Raw genomic sequence first — 23,854 nt, forward strand, 5'->3', positions numbered from 1 at the left:
CTTTGCCCTCCCTGTGTGTGTTTTTGTAGCATGCTGGTGAAAGTGGTGTTCGTGTGTTTTGGCTAACCTTGATCAACCTTACCCCTGGGCCCATATACATGACATTTCTAAGAATAAGCAATACTGATCTGGGATTATTGGTCTGGTCCAGTGACATTTTAACCGTGACACCTGAGCTAAACCTGATCGAAGATCAGCATAAGCTATTCTGAGGGTGTGTATGAATATGGGCTCTGGTCTTGATTGTGCATGAGTAGCTTGACCCAGCTTTGTATGGCACCATTGATCCACTTACTCCCTTACACGTCCAGTCAAGTGTGTTTAATTTGCCTTATAACGGTGATGACCTTGGTTTGCACATTGATGTAGTGTGAAGAGCCCCTTTGTTTTGCATGTGCGTGGATATATAAATGTAGATGTCTGCAAGAGAGTGGAGAGCGCGAGAACGAGCGCGTGTGCGAGCGAGGACGTGTGTGCGTGTGTGCGTGCGTGCGTTTGTGTGCGTTCACATATGTGTACTGTAAATGTGTGTCTGCAGTTACAAATAAATCCCGAAACCTAAGACAAGTGGAATCAATTTGTCCTTGGTTTGAACATTGTACTAACCCTCCCCCAACCTGAAGTTTCAAAACCAAACCTAGAATCCATTCTCTTACCCCCATCAAAGATAAAGAAAATATGCCTCAGCCATATTTTCTTTACCTGTCCTGTGAATCCTACGGCAAAAATTCCATTAACAAGATCCAAGCGCTGTCTGATCCAAAATCGCTTCAAGGTACCAAACGATTCTGTAAATGAGAAACCAACCTCCAGAGTGGACCTTAAAGAAAAGCTCAAGTAGCTCGTTTCGAATGCAGACCATGGAAGGTGGTGTGTTTTAGACACAGCACTGGATCGAATCCCAGAGTGTAATGGCTTGGCTTTGGCTATGTGTTACCCTTCAACAGGTGACAATCTCCGTTGATGGGATCCTCACCACCACCGGCTACACCCAGGAAGACTACACCATGCTGGGCTCCGATGATTTCTTCTACGTGGGTGGGAGCCCCAGCACCGCTGACCTGCCCGGATCTCCTGTTAGCAACAATTTCATGGGCTGCCTCAGAGAGGTAGGGCGGCCTCAGATGAATACAGATCAGTACGACGTGAGGAATGTTCACTCTAAATACTGTGAATGTCTCAGGAATGTTGCTGTCGCGCATCTACTTTGTCAGACTTTACAAAAGTAACAATGAGCGCACTCTTTCTCCTGAAAGGCAGGAGAAAGAGAGTAAAAAAAAAAAAAAAAAAAAATTACATTACCAATTATAGCTGCTGAGTTGGCACAGGAACTATCAGAGTTTCAATATTCTTCCGCTTGATCTAATTCATAACACTTACTCCAGTTTGTGCGTGAGAAAATATCCCAAAATTGCTTCTGTCACATGTAATTTGCTGCATCAGCTCGAGTGTGCTGCTAAAATGCCTCCCAATAGGCGGCAGTCTGAAAGAAATATTTACTTATGATGAAATAGAAAAAAGTGCAGTTGTTTCGGGACATTTGGAATGTACCGGCTGGCTATTTCAGCTTGTGAGCAGAGCCAAAAAATATATTAAGTACCCTGTTATTTGTATTTTGTCCACCGTGGCTTATTCTGAAGCAAGTAATGATAACAAAGAGAGGGCTGGTGTAAAGAGCTTTTTTTTAAAAAAAAAAAAAAAAATCATCGATTTCTACACTTCAGTGACACACTCAGAACTATCATTATGTTTTTACTTGAGACTCGGAGCAAATGTGTCTTTGTGTCACTGATAATGTGTTTACAACATGTTATCAGTGATTTTATTCAGCTGCATAAACAGTATTTTTGGAGCTGGGGTTAGTATCGTATTGGTTTTCTATTCATGCTGTTCTGTTTGCTTCGCGCTGAACAGCAATTTAGTTTTCGTGTTGTATTTTTTGAATGACAGCCTCATGAGCTGTGATCCTAGTCGGTACTAATTGCAGGGCTAATCCACCTTAAAAGAGTGCGACGTTACCATAATATTCAGTGCCATAGCTTGCTGGTTAAGGCTCATACATATTTCTAAGGTGGAATGGTAAAGCAGTTTTTTTTTGCTGAACAGCAAACCTGTCAACTGCAGCTGAAACGATACGGGCGGCGGTTGTATTCGCAGCAGTTATAGGGGTGAGCCGTAAGGATGTAATCTAGCCCGCAAAGCTCCGTGTTCCAGCTTTTCTTAGCGCGACAGATGGATCATATAAAATGAGGACATCCAACACTGTGGCGGTTAATTGATCCTCCGTGTTTTTATCCTGCAAAGAAACTGGTTGAAGTTTCTAACTGGGATCGTGTGTCAACCAAAGAAATGCCAGCAGCTGGCAAAACAATCTTGTGATACACAGTACGTTACCGCCTCATTAAAATTTCATAAAAATACTGTGAAGGCCGCAGCCATGAAGCGATGACTGTCACAAATGGGTGGCTGTTGAGCTTGAGATCTGGCTATTAATAGTCCTTGCAAAAGCTTCATTATATACTCAAGTAAACATAGCAGGATAATTAATTACTTAGATACTGAAGTGAACTCAGAATTGACTCTGAATGTCACGGCATTAGAAACTAACTGATAAACTGACTGATGTATGTACATGTGTTGGAATGGCGACTAAGACTCTGTTTTAAATTTTTTTTTAATCATTTTGAAATTATATTATTCTTTTTTCCCTTTAATTTTTGAAATCTCCAACACCCTGGCAATACGTTAAGATTTTGCCAGGGGCATTAATATGCAGCCGTGTTCCTCGTGGGCCCACCTCCACCCTCTCGCGTTGGCTGTTCCATCACACACTCCTCAGTTCTGACGAGAGCCAGTAAAATCCAGTGATGCGCTGGCGAGCTCAGTGGGCCGTCGTCCAACATACACTCATGCACGTGCACACACACACACGCACACACACACACACAGACACACACAAACACACACAATTTGGGTGATGGCGAAGGGAAAGTCACCTTGTCTGCATTGGTGGATGTTTCATCCGAGTGACTCAGGCTGCTGTCCTCTAGCCATTACCACAGAGGCTGATACATCCCTCATCCATACTGAAACTACTATGACCCACGCAGAGACTTGTTTACAGTTTCAGACCTGCGCTGACCCAGCTCCGTTTGGACCTTTGCCCAGATTTCCATGAAGAAAAACAAACAAACAAACAAATAAAAAAAAACATAAAAACAGTTTACATTTGCTGAAATCTGATTCTCAAATGCTACATTGATTTGAAAGACTCGTAAAGCAAAGACGAGCACTGCCTCTCTCTTTGGGTTTCTGTCATCAAAGGAATTAGAGCTGAAGAAATACATTCGAGATGTACGTGGAGTGCAGCAAGGAATATACACCCTTTTTTGAAAGCATATTTCATGAAAATGCGTTTTAATGTTGTTCCTTACATGGCATCGGAGGATTTGTTGATTTTCATTTCTTGACAGCTATGGTAGGCAGTCCTGCGCACAGCATGAAACATAAATGAGCAGTTGGGCCAGTACGGCACAGCAGGTACGCCAGCTGTATGTTGTTTTATAGGTGCTCTTAACTCAGCTAAACATCTACAGCATCCTTTCCCGAGTTATTTAGAGATGCAACGTTGTTGTTGTTTGTTTCTTAAGTGTGTCGTTTAGCTTTTTGTGCATGTGAAAGGTCTGCGACCGTCTCATCCAGAAAACACAGCTCCTGGTCTACTTGAAGCATCTTGTTTACTAGGGAGCACAGTTTGGCCCTGATGCCATCCAAATCCCCATGCATGCATAAATTATCCACCTGCCATGATTTTACACACATTATTTTCTAGGATTTACTGTAGATATCCGCACCTGATCATACATTGCCTTTATTTTTCAAAAATGAAGGGATGATGATATAACGATTCCTGATGTGGGCTGGTTTCAAAATAACTTTTATTTAAAGCGAAATATGTTCTAAAGTTATGAAATGGTTTAATGAAAAGAGCAATGGGTAAAACTAATTGACTGTATACAGTTAGGCCCAGAAACATTTGGGAAGTGACACAGTATTGTGTCATATTGCACGATTTGGGCTCTACATGCTGCCACATTGGATTTGAAATGAAACGAATGAGGTGCAATGGAAGAGCAGACAAACAAAAGCATCCTATGAAACATGAGGAAATTCAGTTTTTAAACAAGGTCTCCTCATTTCACAGGCTCAAAGGAAAACAGGTTGATCTTTGAAGTATTGTTGACAGTCCTTTGCAGGCAATCACTGTCTGAAGTCTGGAAGCCACGGTCATCACCAAACGTTGGGTTGCCTCCTTTCTGATTCTTTGCCATGCTTTTACTGCGGCTGTCTACAGTTGTTGCTTGTTTGTTGGTCTTTCTGCCTTCGGTTTTGTCTTAAGCAAGATGAAATGCGTACTTGATCGGGTTGAGATCTAGTGATTGACTCAGACACTGCAGAACATCCCACTTCTTTACCTTAAAAAAAAAAACTCTAAAAAGCATTTGCAGTATGTTGTCCATCTGTCATTGTGGTACAGTTTGGTTTTGGCTTAATCTGTCCAAAGAATACTGGTCCAGACATTGTCTTCTGATGTTTTTTGAAAAAGTCTAATCTGGCTTTTCTATTTTTGAGGCTGATTAATGGTTTGTAGCCGGTGATGAACCCTTAGTATTTACTCTACAATAAACCAGTTTTTTGTAGATATAGATACTGAATCACCTACTTCCTGGAGAGTGATCTTCAGTTGGTTGGTTGTTGTGAAAGGGTTTCACCATGGAAAGGATCCTGTGATCATCCACCACTTCTGTCGTCCAGGCCTTTTTGATTCCCCAAGTCCACCAGTGTGCTCTTTTTTTTTTTTTCTCAGAGTGTATGAAAGTGATGATTTGGCCACATTTCAATTATCGCTCTGACAGATTTTGGTCCGTAGTACATGAGATCTCCTTCCACATGTTGTGGCTCCACAGCAACAGCTTCTAAATCCAAATGCCACACCTGGAATCAACTCCATTCCTTTTACCTATTTAAATAATGAAGGATTAATGAGGGAATAGTCCATGCAGCCCATGCAATAGCTTTTGAGTCAACTGTCCAATTACTTTTCATTTACTTGTAAAAGAGGTGGCTACATATTAAAGAGCTTTAATTCTTAAACCCTTCCTCCAATTTGGATGTAAGTACCTTCAAATTACAAGAGAGTCTGCTCTTTAAGCACACATTGGTTATATAACTGTGTCTTGAAAATATTTCGATATACACTTACATACAAATATACAAGATATACAAAGCTTGTGTCAGTGTCTGATTGTATGTGGACCTAAGTGTGTAAGGATGGACAAATATGTCAAGCACCTGTCCCTCTAAGTAAGCGTGGCCTTTGTAACGTCATTGATATAGATTTGATAGCAGAACAAGGAAATTAATATTTAGAGACCAAAACCAGCTTTTGCCGTATTGTAAACATATTCATTTCTGCTGTAATGTGGGCCATCTGAACATGGAGGTCTATGGAGATTGACTCACTTTTCAAGCCAGCCTCAAGTGGTCATTTAAGGAACTGCAGTTTTTGTCACTTCAGCCCCAGAAATTCTGGTTTGAGCATTTCCACAATATCTGAAATACAGGCTGACATCTTATTATGACTATTGCCAGGGCTTTACAACTTCAAATATTTGCACCAACACCTGGCCTGTAGTTTTGCAGAGCACAGGCTCTAAACTGTTGACAAAAAGCAACATCTTTAGCCAGCTCACCGATGAAAGCAGGCTGGGCTCTTGAGGAGGGGGCCTCCAAGAGTCACAAGCCAAATTGGAACATTTTAAATGTGTCATGGATATCAGTGAAAGCTTCCTGGATGCACCACTGTGTTTTCCCCAAAGCTCGTAGTTACATCGGTATATTGCCAAGTAATTCATTATTCATTTTGTAAACACACAATTAGTTTGTGTTTGACTTTACCACTGGTGGTTCAGTCTTTGCCAAGTAGTGGATTGAAGAAAGCTGGTTGGCCGAGTTCTGTGGCCACTGTTGTGTATATTGATGCGTGTGGTGATTCAGTTCATTGTGATGCATGTGCTGAGCTAAACCTTATCGGAGCTTACTCACCCATCCTGCAGTACAGAGAGGAAAATGACAAGCTTAATGTGATACAGCTTCCATCTACTCCCAAGGTTTGGTCATATTTAGTTCCTATTGATACATATCTATCTTTAATAACCCTGAATGCTTTGCTGATGGTGCTGAAGTGTGCTGAAAGCTCCCTCAGACATCTTAAATGAATTGACTGATGATTGTATATCAGCAAACACATTTACACTGACTGGGATATAGATGTTATACTAAAATGCTCAAAGCGGGATCGATCAGTTATTGTGGACACAAAACTCCAAACCGTTTTACTGCTGTTGGCCTATTAAAATTGAAATTTCAGCACATTAGCGAGCAGTTGCCTGTTTACACATCCAGACATTAGGATTAATTTGGAGTCTTGTCTCTAGCAACCTGAGAAATGCCTTGCAAATCCAATATCCACTCTCCTTCCAGCAGTGTTTTGGCTTCCACCTCTTCCTGAGGGAAATATCTGGCTCTTTAGCTGCTAAATGTTCATTTGTATTCATCAGTCGGTCGCTAACTTTCGTCAGTCTCGGAAAAAAACTTTTTTTTTTTTTTTTGTTTCAGACAGCGGCTGCTTAGCATTAAAGGAGCAAATGCATTCACATATAAGTGTTGTGGAGATCGCTGTGATGCAGAGGCAGTTGTATCTGTTACGTGCTGCCAATATCATCGGAATGATTCAGCATGAGTTGAGTGAGCGTGTTGGGTGGACAGACTCACGGAGGTGATTCACAATGAGGCTGGATAGCGGCAGCGTAGTGTGATCGTCAACTGCTCTTCTTGCGTTGCTTCATTAAGCAGGCGTGATGTGATGCCAGCTGTGGCACAGGACCACGCAAATTGCTCACAACTGTCCCTCTGATCTCCCATTCATTCCTTTATATAATTACAAGGTCTTTGTTTCTTTTTACACGGCCTCCTACACATGCTCCCTGTGCATCATCTCTTTGCCTCCGTGTTGGTCTCTTACACCGTATTAATTCCTTTCTGCCCCCTCCACCTCTTCCCTTGTATTCAGCATCCCCACAATGATTCAGTTGAGTTTGGCCTATGGCTCAGATCAGTGTCAGTATTTCTGTCTGTCTGTGTCTGTGTGTTGTCTGGTTAGAACGCTCTGAAATGCTTCGTAAAAGTCTAATTATGTTTATTATGAGTTTTCTAAACTAAAGTACACCGCGCACACCTCCGTTTCTCTTCTCTTCTGATAACAAAAGAGCTCCTGAATGCAAGAGTCCTTCTCTTGGCCAGTCCTCGCTGCACTCCTCTGCGCCTGCAGGCCACATGGGGATGTCATCCGTGCACAACGCGGACGCGTCCCACCCACGCTCGTGTTTTTGCCATGTGGCGCTGCCGCAGCACGTCACGTGGCCGGTGAGCCAGTGGGCAGCCGCCCGTCTCGCTCTCTCCGGCCGGCCTGATGTTCGCAGTACCGTGCAGTCAGTGCCCTCTGCGGCCCTCCCTCCGCCAAGCCCCTCCTTTCAGCATCAGGGGGCGCCCGTGGCGGCGCTAGAGCCGCGTAGTGGCAACTTGTGTCAGGCTGTGGGGGCGGCCGGAGCGTGCAGTGTTGAGAGAAGGAGGAGGAGTTGCATGCAGGAGGTGGAAGAGCAAGAAGGCCGCGATGAGTAATGAACAGGGAAGTGTGCGTGTGACGGTAGAAAGAGTGAGCGATGTAAAAAGGGTGGGAGAGGGTGAGATGGGTGCAGGTAAGATGAGGGTCAAAACCAGAAAAAAGACTGATAATGGATGGGAAATGAGTAAAATGGGCAATAGACCAATATCTGGCCTTTGAGAGGAACATTGTCGTCATCAGTTCTGTGTTAGTCACCACAGAAGGCAGGGCTTGTTTTCCCCTCTGTAATAAATGCAAATGTCACCCTGTCCTTTTAATTCTTTCGCTTTTTTTTTTATTTCCCCTAAGAGGTCCACACAAGTGATGGATGTGTACAGATCTCAGACATCCACGGAGAGCCTTCACCTTTCACCCTTAAATCCCTGTAGGCTAAGCTGTGACACTGGTAAACAATATTTGTTTACAGGACTTTGCTCTAGGTGAGCTTCCTGTTCTAAACTGTGGCTACCTCTGAACCCTGTATTACGGTATATGGTAAGACAAAAATAAACCTGCTGAAAGGCTTTTTTAAATCCCCTTTCATTGGCTCTGGGAGCAAAGATAAAACTATGATAACTGAAGTTCTTCCCTTTGACAACATCAGGACTGTATTTTGTCATTCATATTTTTGAAAGAGTGCAGCTTAAGTGAGGTCTTTGTGTTTTTCTGCTGGAAAATCTTCACTTAACTCATATGTAAAATGTGCTGTGTCTGAATGTAATACAGACGCCTTGCTTTGCTTCAGACTGACACACCTCACTGCTGTGTAATTACTACACAGCTTATGAGATGATCACACTCTTAACTTCCTACAGGAAATTAGATACACACTGTGCTAAGGCTAATATCCGCATCACACAATTGTGACCTTATATGATTTCCATATTTTTCCTGGAGGTAAAAATAAAATATAAACTCCACATTTGTCTTGGATGGCAGTATTTAGCGGTATATATAATACTGTAATTATATACAGTATACTGATACAGATATACTTATATTGAAGTGTATTCTAATAAGGATGTCAATGTAACTTTATGCTGGACAGGCCAAAAATACAGCAAAGTGGATGAAGTCGATCGGGGACATTAGTCGACTCTCTCTGGTGCCGTTTGAGGTTCAGTTTTTAAGAGATGACAAAGCAGACTGATTGAAGTATCTGGAAAACATTTCTGGACGCATTATGAACGTCTCATTTCAGAGATGACATAGACGTTGAAAGCAGCATCGGGATAACGTTCGTGGAGTCAGACTGCTACTCTTTTAGTAAAATGATCAGAGCAAAATGATCGAAGCATGAGGAGAACGTTTCTACTCATTATAAATGTTTTCCATTTACCATTTGAGAAGCATTGAGCGGTGATTGAAGTAGTGTACTCCGCTGCTGTTAGATTTGGTGGGGTTGCACTTGTAAACCTTTGAGTTGTATTTATGTTTAAGGAACACAATGGCACACCCTCAGTATGAATTCTTTTGAGTTGGCATTTGAGAGATGACTCTGCAGACCGGATTGAAGTATCAAGAAAACAAACGTAGAATTTCAATGCAAATGTTTTACATTTAGTATCTTAGAGATGACACAGTAGGGGACTCAAAACAAGATGGTAGCTAATAAACACATGTCTTGTTTTTAAGAAATAAATTTAACACTGAATCCATGCAGTGTGTGCACAGTGTGTTATGCTTTGTGTAAGAGTAAACAAGTTCAGCTCACATTCCCCGCGGTGTGTGTATACGTTGCTTATGCACTTGTCACTTCAGGCAATGTGTATATTTCACACAACTAACGGAAGGAAGGGAAGGAAGTGAGACTTAAACTATTGCAGGTGTCGCCCGTGGTGTAACGCAAGGTGTAAAGGTAAAGGTGGGGTTGTAACCATGGAGGCATAAGTTGGTATTCTGAGCTGTGACGCAGCTCATGAGCAGGTTCATGTTGCGCAGAACGTCTCACTGTGTGTGCGTGGTTGACAAAGTATCTGTATGTGTGTAGTATATCATGTGGCAAAGCTGAAGCTGCATGCTTAGGCTAACTTTGGAGCGTTCCCTGTATTTTTTCATATTTTTATATTCAGCTCACTCGTGGAGTTGCTTTCTCAAAAACACATGTCACTGTTAGGTTTTCATCTTTTGTTAGCCTTTTAGCACTACAGACTAAATTCCATTACCGCAGTGTCTCAGTTATGCTACATCTGAGACAGCGTTTCACTTGCATTAGTGTATTGGCTCACACAGTCGAATATATTAGCATATCATTTTTGTGGCATGTGAGTGTGTTTTGGAGAAAAAAAAAGAAAAAAAAAAACTCTGCAAAGCTTCACAAGCACTGTTTGTGTGTGTGAGAGTGCCCCTGTGTGCGCACACTCCTTCATTAACACCGGGGCTAAATCGGCAGCTGTGGCTGGGGCTCTACAGACAGCAGCACTGATCTGGAGTAGATTAAGGGGGGCGGGGGGGAGGTGTTGTGTATATGTGGGTGTCTGTCCTCATACTCCGCACTTTCACCCTCCCGTCCTTCTCTTGCTCGTCTCCTCGTAGCCTTACCGGGGCGCGATCAATACGGCATCTGGAGCCGGGATGGAAGATCTCATCTTTATGGAGTCGTTACAGTCCCCCTGTGCTTGCATTATGAATGGGCCCCATAAGGCTGTTGATAGGCTAAAGGATAGCGTAACAAAGCACAGACATGACAAAGGAAAAAATGAGACACATATAGTAGTAGCTTGTTCCTCTTTTATAAGATTCACTACCTTATTGATCAGCACAACCCACAAAATCCTAATAACAGATCATGACGACTCAACCTGTTGTAGATCTGAAGGAGACCTTATGATGTGGAGGAGCACACACTGCTTAATTATTCCATCCATACCCACAGAATTTTTGTCTCAAAGACAGAGACAGATTGCCTTGAAACTTTGAGAGATTTCCATCTAAGAACGTCTCAGTGACCATCACAGCGCTATTGAAAGAAGTGCTCCGTTGCAAATGAGCGGCATTAAAGCATCTTTCTTCTCTCCGTCTCTTTTCATGTAATATTCAGTTTGTTCTCTTGCACAAGAGAAGTCAAGAAGTGCACGGAAAGTGAAACGCAAAGTATTCGGCTTCAGAGGAAAACGCGTAAAAACATCAACGTCTCGGAGTAATCGGCACTGGTGGATAAAACGGGGCCCGCTGCAACACTGCCGTGGAATGACCAGCTCTGAACCATTCCTGGTTTTCATTCGAGGTCCCAGCTAATTCATGAGTTTGGTTTGGGAGCTGTGGAGCAGTGGTTAGAGACTGCTCCAGCCATACACACTACTGTACGGATGGGTGGATGGGTCAAACAGCATGCAGGGTTGTGGGATAATTAATCGTTACAATTTATTTTATCTTATTTATTTATAAATTGTCTGAAACCCTGGAAAAATATCCGCTTCATTAATTAGTTTGAAGGTGCCTGACATTTTCCACTATTTTTATTTAGAGACACCTTTGTCGTTGTTCCCTGCTCTGTTGCAAGTGTCTTGTTTACTGTATTTAAAGGTAAATTACCTGAATTAGAAATATTCAGTTAATTCCTGTAGATTAACAAAGCTTGGTGCAGTGTGTGTGTAGGTATTTTCTTTTCTGTTCACGGTCAGGAGATTAAACGTGGTCGCCGGCTGCATTGACAGCTACATCCATCGCTACACAAAACTGGCCTCAGCGCATTTTATCTTTCAGATCTCTTCCTCTTTTACCGTGCCTCCTGACACGTCTTCTTTATGGGGCTGTTTCCTTCCCTCGTGCTGCTCTTATTCTCACCAGCTTGTATGTCTCTCCCATTTTTTGTTTTTTTTCCCCCTTCTCTCTGTCCTCCTCTCGTCAGTCCTCCCCTGCGCTCGGGTCACCTGTGTTGATTTACTGTCAAATCTTCCAGGATTATCAGTAATCCCACAGCAGTAAAATCTGTTTGCTGACAGCTGTGCTCCCTCTAACAGTGTTGCTGCTTCCTGCGCACACACTGCCCTATATACCAGAAAAAGCCCGTCTTCCTCCGCAGAAAAGGGGGGAAAAAAGAGAGAGAGGAAAAAACATTAATTTTCCGCATCAGTGGATTCCAATTGACAACATTCTGCTCCCCTTTTCTTTGGTGTTTTGTTGCATTTTCCTATAATGTGGAGCGGCTTTCTACTTTGATGGATTAGGGGGTTGGTGTGAATTTATTGTGGTAAATAGGTATGATATTGGGTATATTCTCTCAGGGTCCACAGATCCTCCCGAGGGGATTCACCGTCAATTCATGAAAACTGGCCTTTTTGAACATTACGCGGAATGACTTGCTAATAATTTAGCCATCACATCTCACACTTCACCATTCCACCCTCGGTGGAACGAAAATGCAGTCACGCATTTGTGTACGATATTGCTGGATAAAATGAAGTTGAAATAGAAAATAAATGGGAGAATCAAACCTCAGACGGTATTAGTTTTATCGACCCAGCTGTCCTCGAATCTGCAATATGTATTAAAACCACTGTGTGATCCTGCCATGTTACAGTTTGCAGTGCAATTCATTCACGTATTTTCAACCGTTACCATGGTGGAAAATGATCTCGTAAAGTAACACAATAGGAATGAAAAGGTTGTTGTGCACTTCCAGTCACAAGCCTGGAGACACCTTCTCATTCAATTAAAGGAGAAGGTGTGTCCAGACTTTTACCTGTTCATGGGGGGGTGCTCCACAGCTTGTCTGATATCAGCTCACCATCAGTTTTCACCTGTTTCACAAGCAACCGGTATTACGTGTGTGGTTTTGAATGTGATTAAAAATAAAAAAATCAACATTTAGGAATAACAAAAATGTTGATGCGGGATATTGTTAAGTTCGAGCAGTCAGTTAAGTTTGCCTACCAATGGAATGGGAGTAACGCAGTTTTCCCACTCCAAACTAGCATCACTAGCCAATCAGAAGTAGGGTTGGGGTGGGTCTTGGAAAACTGGGTTGAGATCCAGCTGTTGCTACATTCATGACAACGTGAGAAAAATGAGCTGAGTTGTGAAACCTGAACGCTATGATACTGGAAGTCTGGAATTTCCAAGTTGGAATATAGAATTTCTGAGTTTTCATGAAGGCTTCATCTAAACCGGCGATTTTTCATCAAAGTCACTTGTGTCCTAACTTCAAACACTAAAAACAGTAAAAATAATAATAATAACTAATATTAAATGTTAGGATGTAAATTGTTCTATTTAGAGGTACACAGTTGTTTTTGTGTAAACTGAAACTGAATTAAATGGTCAAATTCCTCAAATGAATTAGCTGCCTCCCCCAGAAAAAAGGAACGCTCCATGGGCTCCATAAAAAAAAGGTTGGGAACCAATGGTGTAAACGATCATCTTTACACTGGCAGGCATTGACAGGTCTCCCCTTTATATCTTCCCCAGGTGGTGTACAAGAACAACGACATCCGCCTGGAGCTCTCCCGCCTCGCCCGCATCGTTGACCCCAAGATGAAACTGCAGGGCGACGTAGTCTTTAAGTGCGAAAATGTTCCCACACTCGACCCCATCAACTTTGAGACCCCAGACTCCTACCTTGCTTTGCCGAAGTGGAACACCAAACGCGTCGGCTCCATTTCCTTTGACTTCAAGACATCCGAACCCAACGGCCTGATACTCTTCACGCACGGCAAACCCCAGGACCGGCGCGACGCCAAGGGCCAGAAAAACAACAAGGTGGACTTCTTTGCGGTGGAGCTGCTGGATGGGGGGCTGTACCTGCTGCTGGACATGGGCTCCGGGACCATCAAGGTCAAGGCCACCCAGGCGAAGGTTAACGATGGGGTTTGGCACCACGTGGATATCCAGAGAGATGGACGCTCAGGTAAGAGAGAAAAGGGAAGACAAGCAGGTTCAAATAGCCGAACTCTAACGTCACTGCCTCAGTTTGTAAAAGCTGTTATATTCAGACCGGCTTTGAGACACTGGGGCCTCTTTAATGTCGCTGTTTTTCCTTTTTCCCACAGACTCACAAACACACACACACAAACTGAAAATAACGTCTTCAATCAGGAAATTGGTTCAATTAAAGACATGTTGCCTTTGGCTAAGCAGTACAGAGAGCTGGCACAGCAACTCACACGCTGTCAAAAAACAGAGCAAGGGAAAAAAAATTAAAGCAAGTGCACAACATGTGCTAGAATACAGTGGGAGGTATAACTAATTTCGGGTAAATTATCCATAATTGTTTTAAGAATTCTGCCAAAATAACTAGTGATCTGGTTTCTAAAATGTCAAAAATAATAAGTAATTTCCCTCCTTAATGCCTTTAATTACAAACCCGTTTTTGCTCTGACATTAACTCAGAGGCATATATTAAAGCTGTCAGGTTTTAGATTCAAAAGCCTGTAACCAGTAGATATTTATAAATCAGAGGCCTGTCATTGCTTTTGTACAGACATTCGTGGTCCCTTTGGGGGTAACGCTGCAGACTTTTGCTGATTCCCCGACTTTTCCTCGAGCATGTTGTCATTGTGACGTTAGAATTTATCTCAAAGCACCTCTGTGATAAAACACAACCCTGCAGATCTGCTAGCTTGGCTTTATACACAGTGTTCAATATTAATCGGCTAATTACAAACCAAACCCTGACAGAGAAAATCTCTTGTGTTTATAATGTAGTTTCATGTATTGACATTTTTTTAGGCTACATTTGAAATGAAGAAAAACACTACATCACTACAACACTGTTGTGAACATGCTGCTTTCTCCTGCATCAGAACCACGGGACACAACATAAACGTCCTCCATTTATTCATTTCAGCGCTGATTTATCGTCGGGATAAAACCGTACCTCTCCCTGAATAACTACCGCGTCCATTTCTCCTTGCCTCCATCCGCCCGTACGTCCTCTGACCCGAGAACATGGCCGAATACACGGAAAGTATTAGAAGAAGATTATATTAGAGAAAGGGGGTTACAAACTTCTGGTTGCCTTGAGCTCCGGGCCCGGCGCAATCTCTGCATTAGGGGAGATCCTCCAGAGGACTGGGCTGTGTTAGTCGGCGTTACAGCCTGTGTTATATATCAGGTTAGAGCAGCCAATTTAGCTGCGTGTCAGAGCTCGGTGCTTTGATTAATCACCGGCACAGACCCCAGTGCGATAGCGGAGTAGAAAGTAGGATTTTCACAGGGAAAAAGAGGAATGAGACAGATATATGGATACCAGACTGAGGGATGGTTAAGAACAGCCATAATCACACTTGTGACTTGAGTGAAATGTTAATAGGAGTTGCGAGTGAATTGCTTGGCCACAAAGAACACTTGCTAGGATCTCTCTGTCCTCCTGCAAGGTGAATTAAGTGTAGTGCGCGAACTTATATAACGCCGTTTTCAGACAACCTCGATTCGTATTTGTGGGAAAAATGATCTTTTCATCTGCCACGTTCACTTGACATCAGTGAGGGCTGACGGAGCGGTGCAGATGGAGGTCATACAGAGGCAGTTTGAAAGCCAACTCATTGCTTTCTTTTTTTTCATCTAGTATTTGAAGACAAATGTGTAAGTTTTAGTTTTTTTTTATTTAAATAGTATTGCACACATAATTATTTATTTATGTACAAACTGGGATATAGTTGTCTAGTTTAGAGACAGAGCTGTTGCAGAATTTAATATTGGTGTTTAAATTTTTTTGTGTTCATACCTTCCTTTTGCTTAAAATTCTTTAAGATGTTTGAAAAAAAAAATGTTCCTTTTAACTCTCAAAGATATTCCATGAGTAACTTTTTGCAAATAATAGGTACAATTTGAGTCTGAAATCAAACATAGTGTATTGTCTGCGGGGTGATTTGCGGGGTATTTGTTTGGAATATTTTTTTAGTGCTGCTAAAGACAGCAACACACAACAACCCTGCCTCCATTATGTGCTTTTGTGACTCCATATAGTTCCTCTGAAGAGAGTTTTACAAAGTCAGTGATCAGTGCAATTTGGTCTGCCAAACACAGGATTGCACCTGCACCTACTCAGACCACATTTTAGCGCAGGGTGGTGAGCTGTGCCGTTTCCGTCAGCCTCTCTCATGACTGTGCACAACCATCCGCATCCACTTTGTTTGAACTCTTTGATACAGAATTACAAAAAAAAAATCTACCATTTTGACCTCTGGCCTCGCTTTTGTGCCTGGAAAAAGGGCTGTCGGTCTCTTTGAGAACTTCCAAGTACTGTAATAATAGGAAATAAAGGACACTTTGTTCAGTGAGGTTTCTGTTATTTCAGGAATTTAGAAGTTGTGAGTGCTGTTTGTTGGCAGCCGGCGAAATATCACATCACTTAAGTGGCTCAATATGACACTTGAGAATATATATGAAAAAAAAAACAGCAATATCTCAATCCACCAACTGTTTTATTTTTTTATTTTTATTTTTATACGACTTGACATGATTGCTTTTTCTTCATGTAGGCATCATCTCTGTAAACAGCCGCCGGACCCCTTTTACAGCCAGCGGGGAAAATGAGATCTTGGATCTGGAGGGGGACCTGTATCTGGGTGGTCTCCCGGACAGCCGGGTGGGCTTGGTGCTTCCCACTGAGCTCTGGACCGCCATGCTCAATTACGGCTATGTGGGTTGCGTCCGGGACCTGTTCATCGATGGACGCAGCAAGGACATCCGGCAGATCGCTCAGTCGCAGAACATGACGGGCATCAAGTCTTCGTGCAGCAAGGTGACAGGGAAGCAGTGCGACAGCAGCCCCTGCAAGAACAACGGGGCCTGTAAGGAGGGGTGGAACCGCTTCATCTGCGACTGTACCGGCACTGGCTTCTGGGATAGTACCTGTGAGAGAGGTGAGACTCACTTCCAGTTATTCTCTTTGTACTTTGTGTGCTTTCTGTCTTGCAGTAATGCCGCAAAAGACCTTTGAAAATGCTTAAGCAGCTTTCCTCTTTTGTGCTTGAAGCTGTTAGGTCCCACACTAACGTTGCTTTTAAACAATGTCTGTGTTCGAAGACACAAAATGACAGTGGAGACGATGAAGTGGTTTCATGGAGCTGAAATATCTCATCTGATCTCCAAACTATGTCGGTGAAGTGACAGTAATGCAGCCGCTGTCTGCTAACAATAGCTTTTTAGAGGAAGTGGACGGTGCTCAGTTTTAGCAGACAGACACACTCTCCTCACATTATTTATAGGAAGCTTCACATAAAGGTTTAATGGGATTTCCCTTTTCTTCCAAGTAGCATTTGTAAACTTTTTTCTTTTTTTCCACCGTGGAAAGTTCTAGAAAGAAATTGAACTTTTTCTAACTGGTGAAATGGGCTCTCCTTCAGAGTTTTAAGAGCTTGGCCGCATAAACTTTTTATGAGGCGGAGATAGGGACACTTCAAGCTGAAGGAGAGTATGTTATCAGACTATTGTTCAGGTTGTTCTTGACTTTTTCTCGCTGTTTTACTGAGATACGGGGGGTTCAGAGAGATCTGTAAAGCATTGTACTTTTGTGAGGAATAATGAGGAATAATAATCTCGAGAGGAGAGTCGGTAGTTATAACTGCACCAAGTGTGACTGTAGGTTATAGGATGATAACGTGCAATTAACAAGCCAAAAAAGAATAGGGACATATATTTTACAGTTAACAAGGCTTGTGTCCTCAAATAATTGATGGTGGTGGAAAAACATGTGTTTCCTGTTTTGTTGATACCTAAAACCTAAGGCTGTAGTCAAATTTTCGTTCGATTAACTTCTACATACACTTCATTTGATTGTTTGGTGGACATTTTCTCAAGATCAACTAAATCACCCACAGTGAAGGAATGAAATCAATTATAAATAATCATAATACACCAATTACCACCTTGCTGACATTGTGTAGGTCTCCCTTTTCCCTCCATAACGGTTGTGACTCATCAGAGAATGCACATGGGTCTTCTGAGGCTGTGGTGTCTGGTAACAGAATGTTGTTGGTGGGGGTCTTTGGGTCCTATGGGTTAAGGGGAAGGATCTCTATGGATGATCCCTCAGATATGTGATCAGTTTGGGATCTAGTGAATTCGGAGGCAAGGTCAACACCTTGTTCTGTTTTCCATGTTTTTTAAGTTGTTCCAAAACTGTCCAGCCTACCGCTGCCATCAGGGAGTGTCATTGCTATGGGGTGGGGGTGTCTGGTCCGGTCCATGTCTAAGTAACATCCACATGAACGGGAGGCCCAAAAGTTTCTCAGCAGAACATTAAATTGTCACAAGATGGCCACTACTGTTCACTTGTCCTGTCAGTGGTCATAATGTTGTGCATGATTGGGGTCAGCCAATATTTGTAGCATATTAATCGAAAACCACATACTCAGAGAGCATATTGGCATATTTCTGTGTCACTGTCTTGTAACAGTACACTTATTAGATGATACGCCATATTGGTGATATGCAAATTGCTCTTTATACTCAAACGTTTCGGTCGTCTGTCTTAACATAATGCAGCCACACTAATGACTTCTCTGAAACAGCGAGTTATTTTGCAGAGTTATTTGTGAGCTGACTCTTAGAACATGTCAGACATAGCAGCCTCAAGTCAAAAGTTGTAAAGATAGAATTGTGAAAACGTTTTCACAGGTGGTGTGACATTACCGCTGTAGCAAAATTAACTGTCCAATAGATCATGAACCAGTCAAATAGAAACTACAGTCCAGTTACGAAAGTCTGGGATGGAATCGTAAATTTGCTCTTATAAACTGATGAAATTCAGAGGTAGACTCAACACGTTCAAAATGCGCACTCATAAATAATTTGTACAAAAGTTAATTTTACATTGCAGCTACGTACAGAGCGTTGTTGTGAAAGGAGCTAAACTTCCAGCGGGAGCCGAGTTTGGGAGCTGGTTCTGTCTGATCACGTTAACCTCGCCTTAGCCTGACTGCTGTAGCTATTTTAGTGTACTCTCCCTTGATGTTGCTTCTGCACCGAAAGGGGAGAAAAGGCAGCCTCGAAGGCAGCAGCACACTGGCAAAAGAACACTCAAACAGTGCCAGTGTGCCTCATTGACCTTCCACCTGCAGGAAGGAATCATTAAGTTGCATGTCCCTAACGCTCCATACCCTCACATCATTCCTTTCCTGTCCTGTACTGCTTCTTCCCACACACTGGCCTCCGAGTGGTCATATCTCTGCATTCAGCCGGCGCCGTTGCTGCTGGGTGATAACCCATGGGACGGCAGGCCTGCCCTCCAGTTCTGGAGCTGTAGAACAAAGCCCCAGTCTGTTCAGCAGATGATTTTTACTTTTCACAGTGAGGCTGGTCATAAAATGTGCTGATGTTGCCTGTGCTGTCTTGACAGAATACATGCCATGGGATTGTATTTCCTGGTTCAAATGCTACAATAATACAAGTCCCCTACTGCTCGGTTTAAGAGTATGTTGCTGCATATTTTAAATTGGCCTATTTTACACATTAATGTCAGTTTACTAGTCGCAGGGAGTACGGTATAGCTGAAGTTCCAAATAAAATGTAAGTCTGCAGTGTCTTTTGTGAGCTATTTCAGTATCAAAGTACATGTGCCTGACAATGTTATGTGGTTATGGGGGATATTTTTGCGTGGTGTGGTTTAGAGACTGCATATTTAGTTGGAAATGTTTCTAGCATTATGGATCCAATAACAGAACTATTTTATTTACTTGCAAACTGCATTGCATTAAGTGATGATGTTTGTTTGGATTAGGTTATGGGAGCTTTTTTGGAGAAAAATCATCATATTTTGCCCCTGCTGCTTCAGTGTGGACCGCACAACTCTTGGTGTTTGGTTCCCCGGTTGCAGTGAACATGGCGCCACATTTGGCATGTACCATGCCATATGACGTTGCTGTTCAATACGTACTTCCATCGCCTGTCTGTCACCTGGCATTTTCTTTGCTCTGAATCAATTAAGAGACGTGATGGTCCCTCCCATGTGACTGAGTGTAACAGTATATCACTTGAATACCCATCATTCAGTAGCCATTGGAGAAAACCGATGATTTGCTGGCTCTCTCTTGGGGAACGACGCCTTTCCCTCCTGGAGCATTGAATCGATCGTTGGAGCCATTATTTAAGAAATTAGTCAGACTGAAATGTTTTTCATCAGTCATGAAAATATTACAGTCCTAGAAGGGAGATTTTCTACACAACTTGGTTCAATTAAAAAATCAAAAATTGTTTATCACATATCTGTTAGATATTCCACCACTGAATTTTTTTGCTGAAATTGTCCTTCCAGGAATCTTTTGGAGAATGTCATATTGACCATCTGTCATTGAGTCTCTTTCCATTTTTAGACCCAATCCAAGGTCATGGCCGTGGCAGGAACCTTGTGAACAGGGCAACCAGATGTTCTTTACACGCACGCAACTTCCCCCAGCTCTTCCTGGGGGATTAGCAATCTGCCCAGTTTGTTCTGGTCTGTTTTTGTGGTCCGGCCTCTACAGCTTGACTCGTCCCAGGTAGAGCTCCTGTTAGCGCAGACTCGCTGCAGCTTTGAAGCTTTCTCAGTCTGCAGCCCACTTTCTCACATAGAGTAAGGCCAAGCACCCTGTGAAAGAATCTCATCTCGGGCTGCTTGCGCCAACGGTCTAATTTTTTTTTCTGTCGGTACCCAGAGCCTGTGACCACAGGTAAAGGTTCAGAAAGGAAACTGAGCAGTAAATTGAGAGTTTGGATTGGTAGCCGCCAGAGTGAAGCTGGGGTCAGTACTATTCCATAAAGGCGAGTGGTTTTATTTCAGATCAGTTCCACTCCCGTCCTCACCAGCGCTGATCTGAATTGAGCTCCTCTTTAGGTTTCTTTGCGTCACCCTGGCTGTTGGACCCGCGGCTTTCCGTCTGCACAGGGGATGTCACAGTCTGATTATCGTCACACCATCGCAACGTCTGGATGTATGGAAACTACATTAGCAAATTAAGTCTTATCTCATGTGCATCCACATTCTGTCATGGTTACTCGCATTACAGTTCACAGTAGTGTGCATCTGAAGGTAATTTTTGTCTGCTTAGGAAACAGTAGGCCTTGAGATGAAGAGATCCCTTTGATGTAAATGCTAGGCTTGAAATGGCATGTGGTGCTTTCTCTTTTTGAAAATGAATGTGCAACACTTTGGAACGAATGGGATTGTATTAGTCATGCTGGTAGTGGAGTATATCCTCCTTCTTCCCCATGCTTTTAAGCAGATCCTGGAGCTCCCTGGTGACAATATCAAACAACCACTGAGATGTATTCGCACATGGTGCTTGCTATTGATCTCGAGCACACTATATGGTACAGCAGAGGGTTGCGCTTGTATGATGAGACGGGGGGTGAAATGATAGAGATCAGTGCTCTCACAGGGAGTGGAACAAAGGTTGTGAATTTACATTACAATGTGTGGCCTTTACTGGCGACTTTATGCTGGAATGTAAATAAGCTCCTCTTGTCAGACTTTGTTCCAAACTGTTTGTTGAGATCAACCCTACATGTTTTGTGATATTGTTGCATTCAGACAGATTTCCTTTGAACATACTTAGTAGCTCTGTACCTTTGATTTGGAAAAACCATAGGCCCATTTGTGTACCTTACCAAGGAAGCTGTGATTTAGTCTCAAAGTTAGGTTTAAATGTTGTGTATATCTGTTTTGAAAATTGAATACTACCTACTTTGTACAGGATTGTACACTTATGGGATTTATGGGACAAACATTTAAAATGTAAAAGCAATGCAATCATGGACATGCCACAATGAAATGTAGGTAACCTCTGCACTTAACAGATACATTCATTTTGCTTGTTTTCAAGTTCAGATTATATATATTGTTACTTATAATCACAAACTTCATATTGATCAATAGACGCTGAGCTCATGTTGCCTTATTTCATAATTAGTGCTGTTTCATTTTGGTAAAAATAAAATAAGACTCATCAGCCTACATTCTATAGAGGTTAAGCATTGACGTCACTGCCGCCTGGGGCCACGCCCCCCTGTGGCCAAAAAACAGTGAAATAATGTATCAGTAAATACAGTGAGACCAGGAAAAATGTGGATTATCAGATCAATAAAGGACAATTCGACTCGACAATGATCCATACCAACTAGTATGGATATGGAAAATTGTATTAGTTGCAGTTAGTTTAAGTGAGTTTTAGGTGATTTCAGTTACGATAAATGCAGCTAAATAAAAGATGCTAACGCTAAAAGCTTAACTGAGAAGTAACCCTCCTGAATGTAACTTAAGAAGAAACTTAAGGTATAACTTCGTTAGAAAATACAGCATAAATTAATATTACCTGACACTAAATGTGAACCACAACATCAGGTTTCTGTCCCTGGATTCCAGTTGTTTCTTCTAATGCAGTGATCATTTACTTCTCTTTTCTTTGGCAGATATCTGTCAAATTTGTTGGTACAGTCAATCGCACAACAGCGCTACACCTTTTTTTAATTCATTTCACAGTTTAGACGCTATTAAAGCCTATGATTCAAGCTAATGCTGCTAATCTCCATGTTCAACTGTCACTTTTTGCCACTCAGTGGCCGTAACCATGGAGACTGTGACGTCACGTACATACCCTCTATTATGGGCCAATTTATTTTAGATTATACTAAGAGTATGTCACTCTCAATAATTTAATTTTTTTACAGCACCAGTGGTGGAACAGGAAAATGACTTCCTCCTGCTGACTAACTGTAGATTTTTATTTATCTATTTACGTATTTATTTATTTATTCATTCAAATAGAAAACATGGGTCCCATGGAAGTAGTTTCAGCACATTTTTCACTGAAGATATTTTTGGAACATAAATAATGCTATCATCAGAAATGAAACTCTCGAGACGATTTCTTCATATTTGTATTGAACGAGAACATTGCTCTGTGTAATTCCTTCTCTTCCACTGGGACCTAAGAAGCTGGCAATTTTCAGGCTCTGTTTACCAAAAAACGAAAATGCAGCCTGACAGATATTTTAGACTGTTTGAGGAGATCAAAGATCGTGCCAGGCGACAACTAACAGACAACAGCGCTGCTGTCTGCACTCTGTTTTTCTACCTGCTATCTGTGCCAAGCTTCGTATACAGGTGATTTCTGTCTCTAACCGTTTTTTGTTCCTGTTTTTCTTTCGTTTTTTTTGTTCTCTTTTTCCATTCTCTGTCTTGAAGTTCTGTTGTACATCTCCCTTCTCCTTTCTCTTTCTCTCTTTCGCCCACACAAACACGCCATTTGGCATGTCTTCTTTAACCCCACCCATGAGACATGACAGCACCTGTGATCAGAGGTCTGCTGTGGTATCGCGCAAACAGATGTCGTGTCAGCATGGGAGCCAGCCGCTGTGTCTCTCTGTTTGTGTTTGTGTGTATTAGAGGTGTGCTGTATCAAAAGCAACTGATATCATACTCTCCATATGTTTGCGTGTCTTCACACTGTACATGTTTCCGTCCATTCATGCAGTTAAGAATGCATTTTTTATGAGCGTCGACAGTTGAGTATGTTTATCTGCACCAATGCCTCTTTCAGGTGTGTAACACGGGGGGTCCTGGCCTTGTTCGACCCCTCTCATCAGGGTTGAGACCAGTTGCGTATCCCTGCCAAATACGCGTACGCCTGCGATCTGATTTCAAATACCTTATCTTGGCTCGATGTGGCCCCAACACATGACCTGGCAACATAAAAATACAAACAGTCTCCTGGCTTAAAATATAACACATACTGTACAATAAGATGGTTTGAAGGGAAATCCCCGCCCTTATACACTGTTGCCTTTAAAATGATGTGATGCATTTCTTTACTTGTTAGCCTCTGCATATTGCCTCCTGCTGTTGTGGCTTTAATCATTTGGTAAACTAAGGAGGAAAAAAAAAAAAAAAAGGTTATTTTTGTAACTTAGCTTCATCCACGTGGGATGTGTCTAATTGGGTTGAGTCAGGCATGCTGGTTTAGTTTGGTGTAGCGCTCTCAAAAGTGATGCTGGTAAAATAATTTTCATCTCGAATAGCCCGCAGTCAGATCCAGAGAAAGAAAAAAGGAAATCATTACCCTCCTGTAATGATAATGTTTCAAGGTGAGCTTTGTCCCCTCTCTCTCGTCTTTGTCAGACAGCTCGAGGCTTTATTCCTTTTTGATTGTTACATTCCATTACATGAAAAGGTTACCCAAATGTTATTCCCCATAAGGAAGTACAACAGAT

The 23,854-nt window shown here is 42.3% G+C and overlaps 1 protein-coding gene across 15 annotated transcripts in view; it reads left to right on the plus strand.

Moving 5' to 3' along the window:
• Positions 1 to 23,854, plus strand: part of nrxn3b (neurexin 3b) — a 270,562-nt gene that overhangs the window by 65,343 nt on the left and 181,365 nt on the right. For all 15 annotated transcript variants that reach the window (XM_047574496.1, XM_047574506.1, XM_047574504.1 and 12 more), the window contains 3 exons: positions 948 to 1,109; positions 13,133 to 13,571; positions 16,147 to 16,530. In XM_047574496.1, the coding sequence (XP_047430452.1) occupies positions 948 to 1,109; positions 13,133 to 13,571; positions 16,147 to 16,530 (985 nt within the window). The remainder of the gene's footprint in view (positions 1 to 947; positions 1,110 to 13,132; positions 13,572 to 16,146; positions 16,531 to 23,854) is intronic.

Source organism: Mugil cephalus, chromosome 21 (assembly GCF_022458985.1).
Source record: "Mugil cephalus isolate CIBA_MC_2020 chromosome 21, CIBA_Mcephalus_1.1, whole genome shotgun sequence".
Taxonomy (NCBI): Eukaryota; Metazoa; Chordata; class Actinopteri; order Mugiliformes; family Mugilidae; genus Mugil; species Mugil cephalus.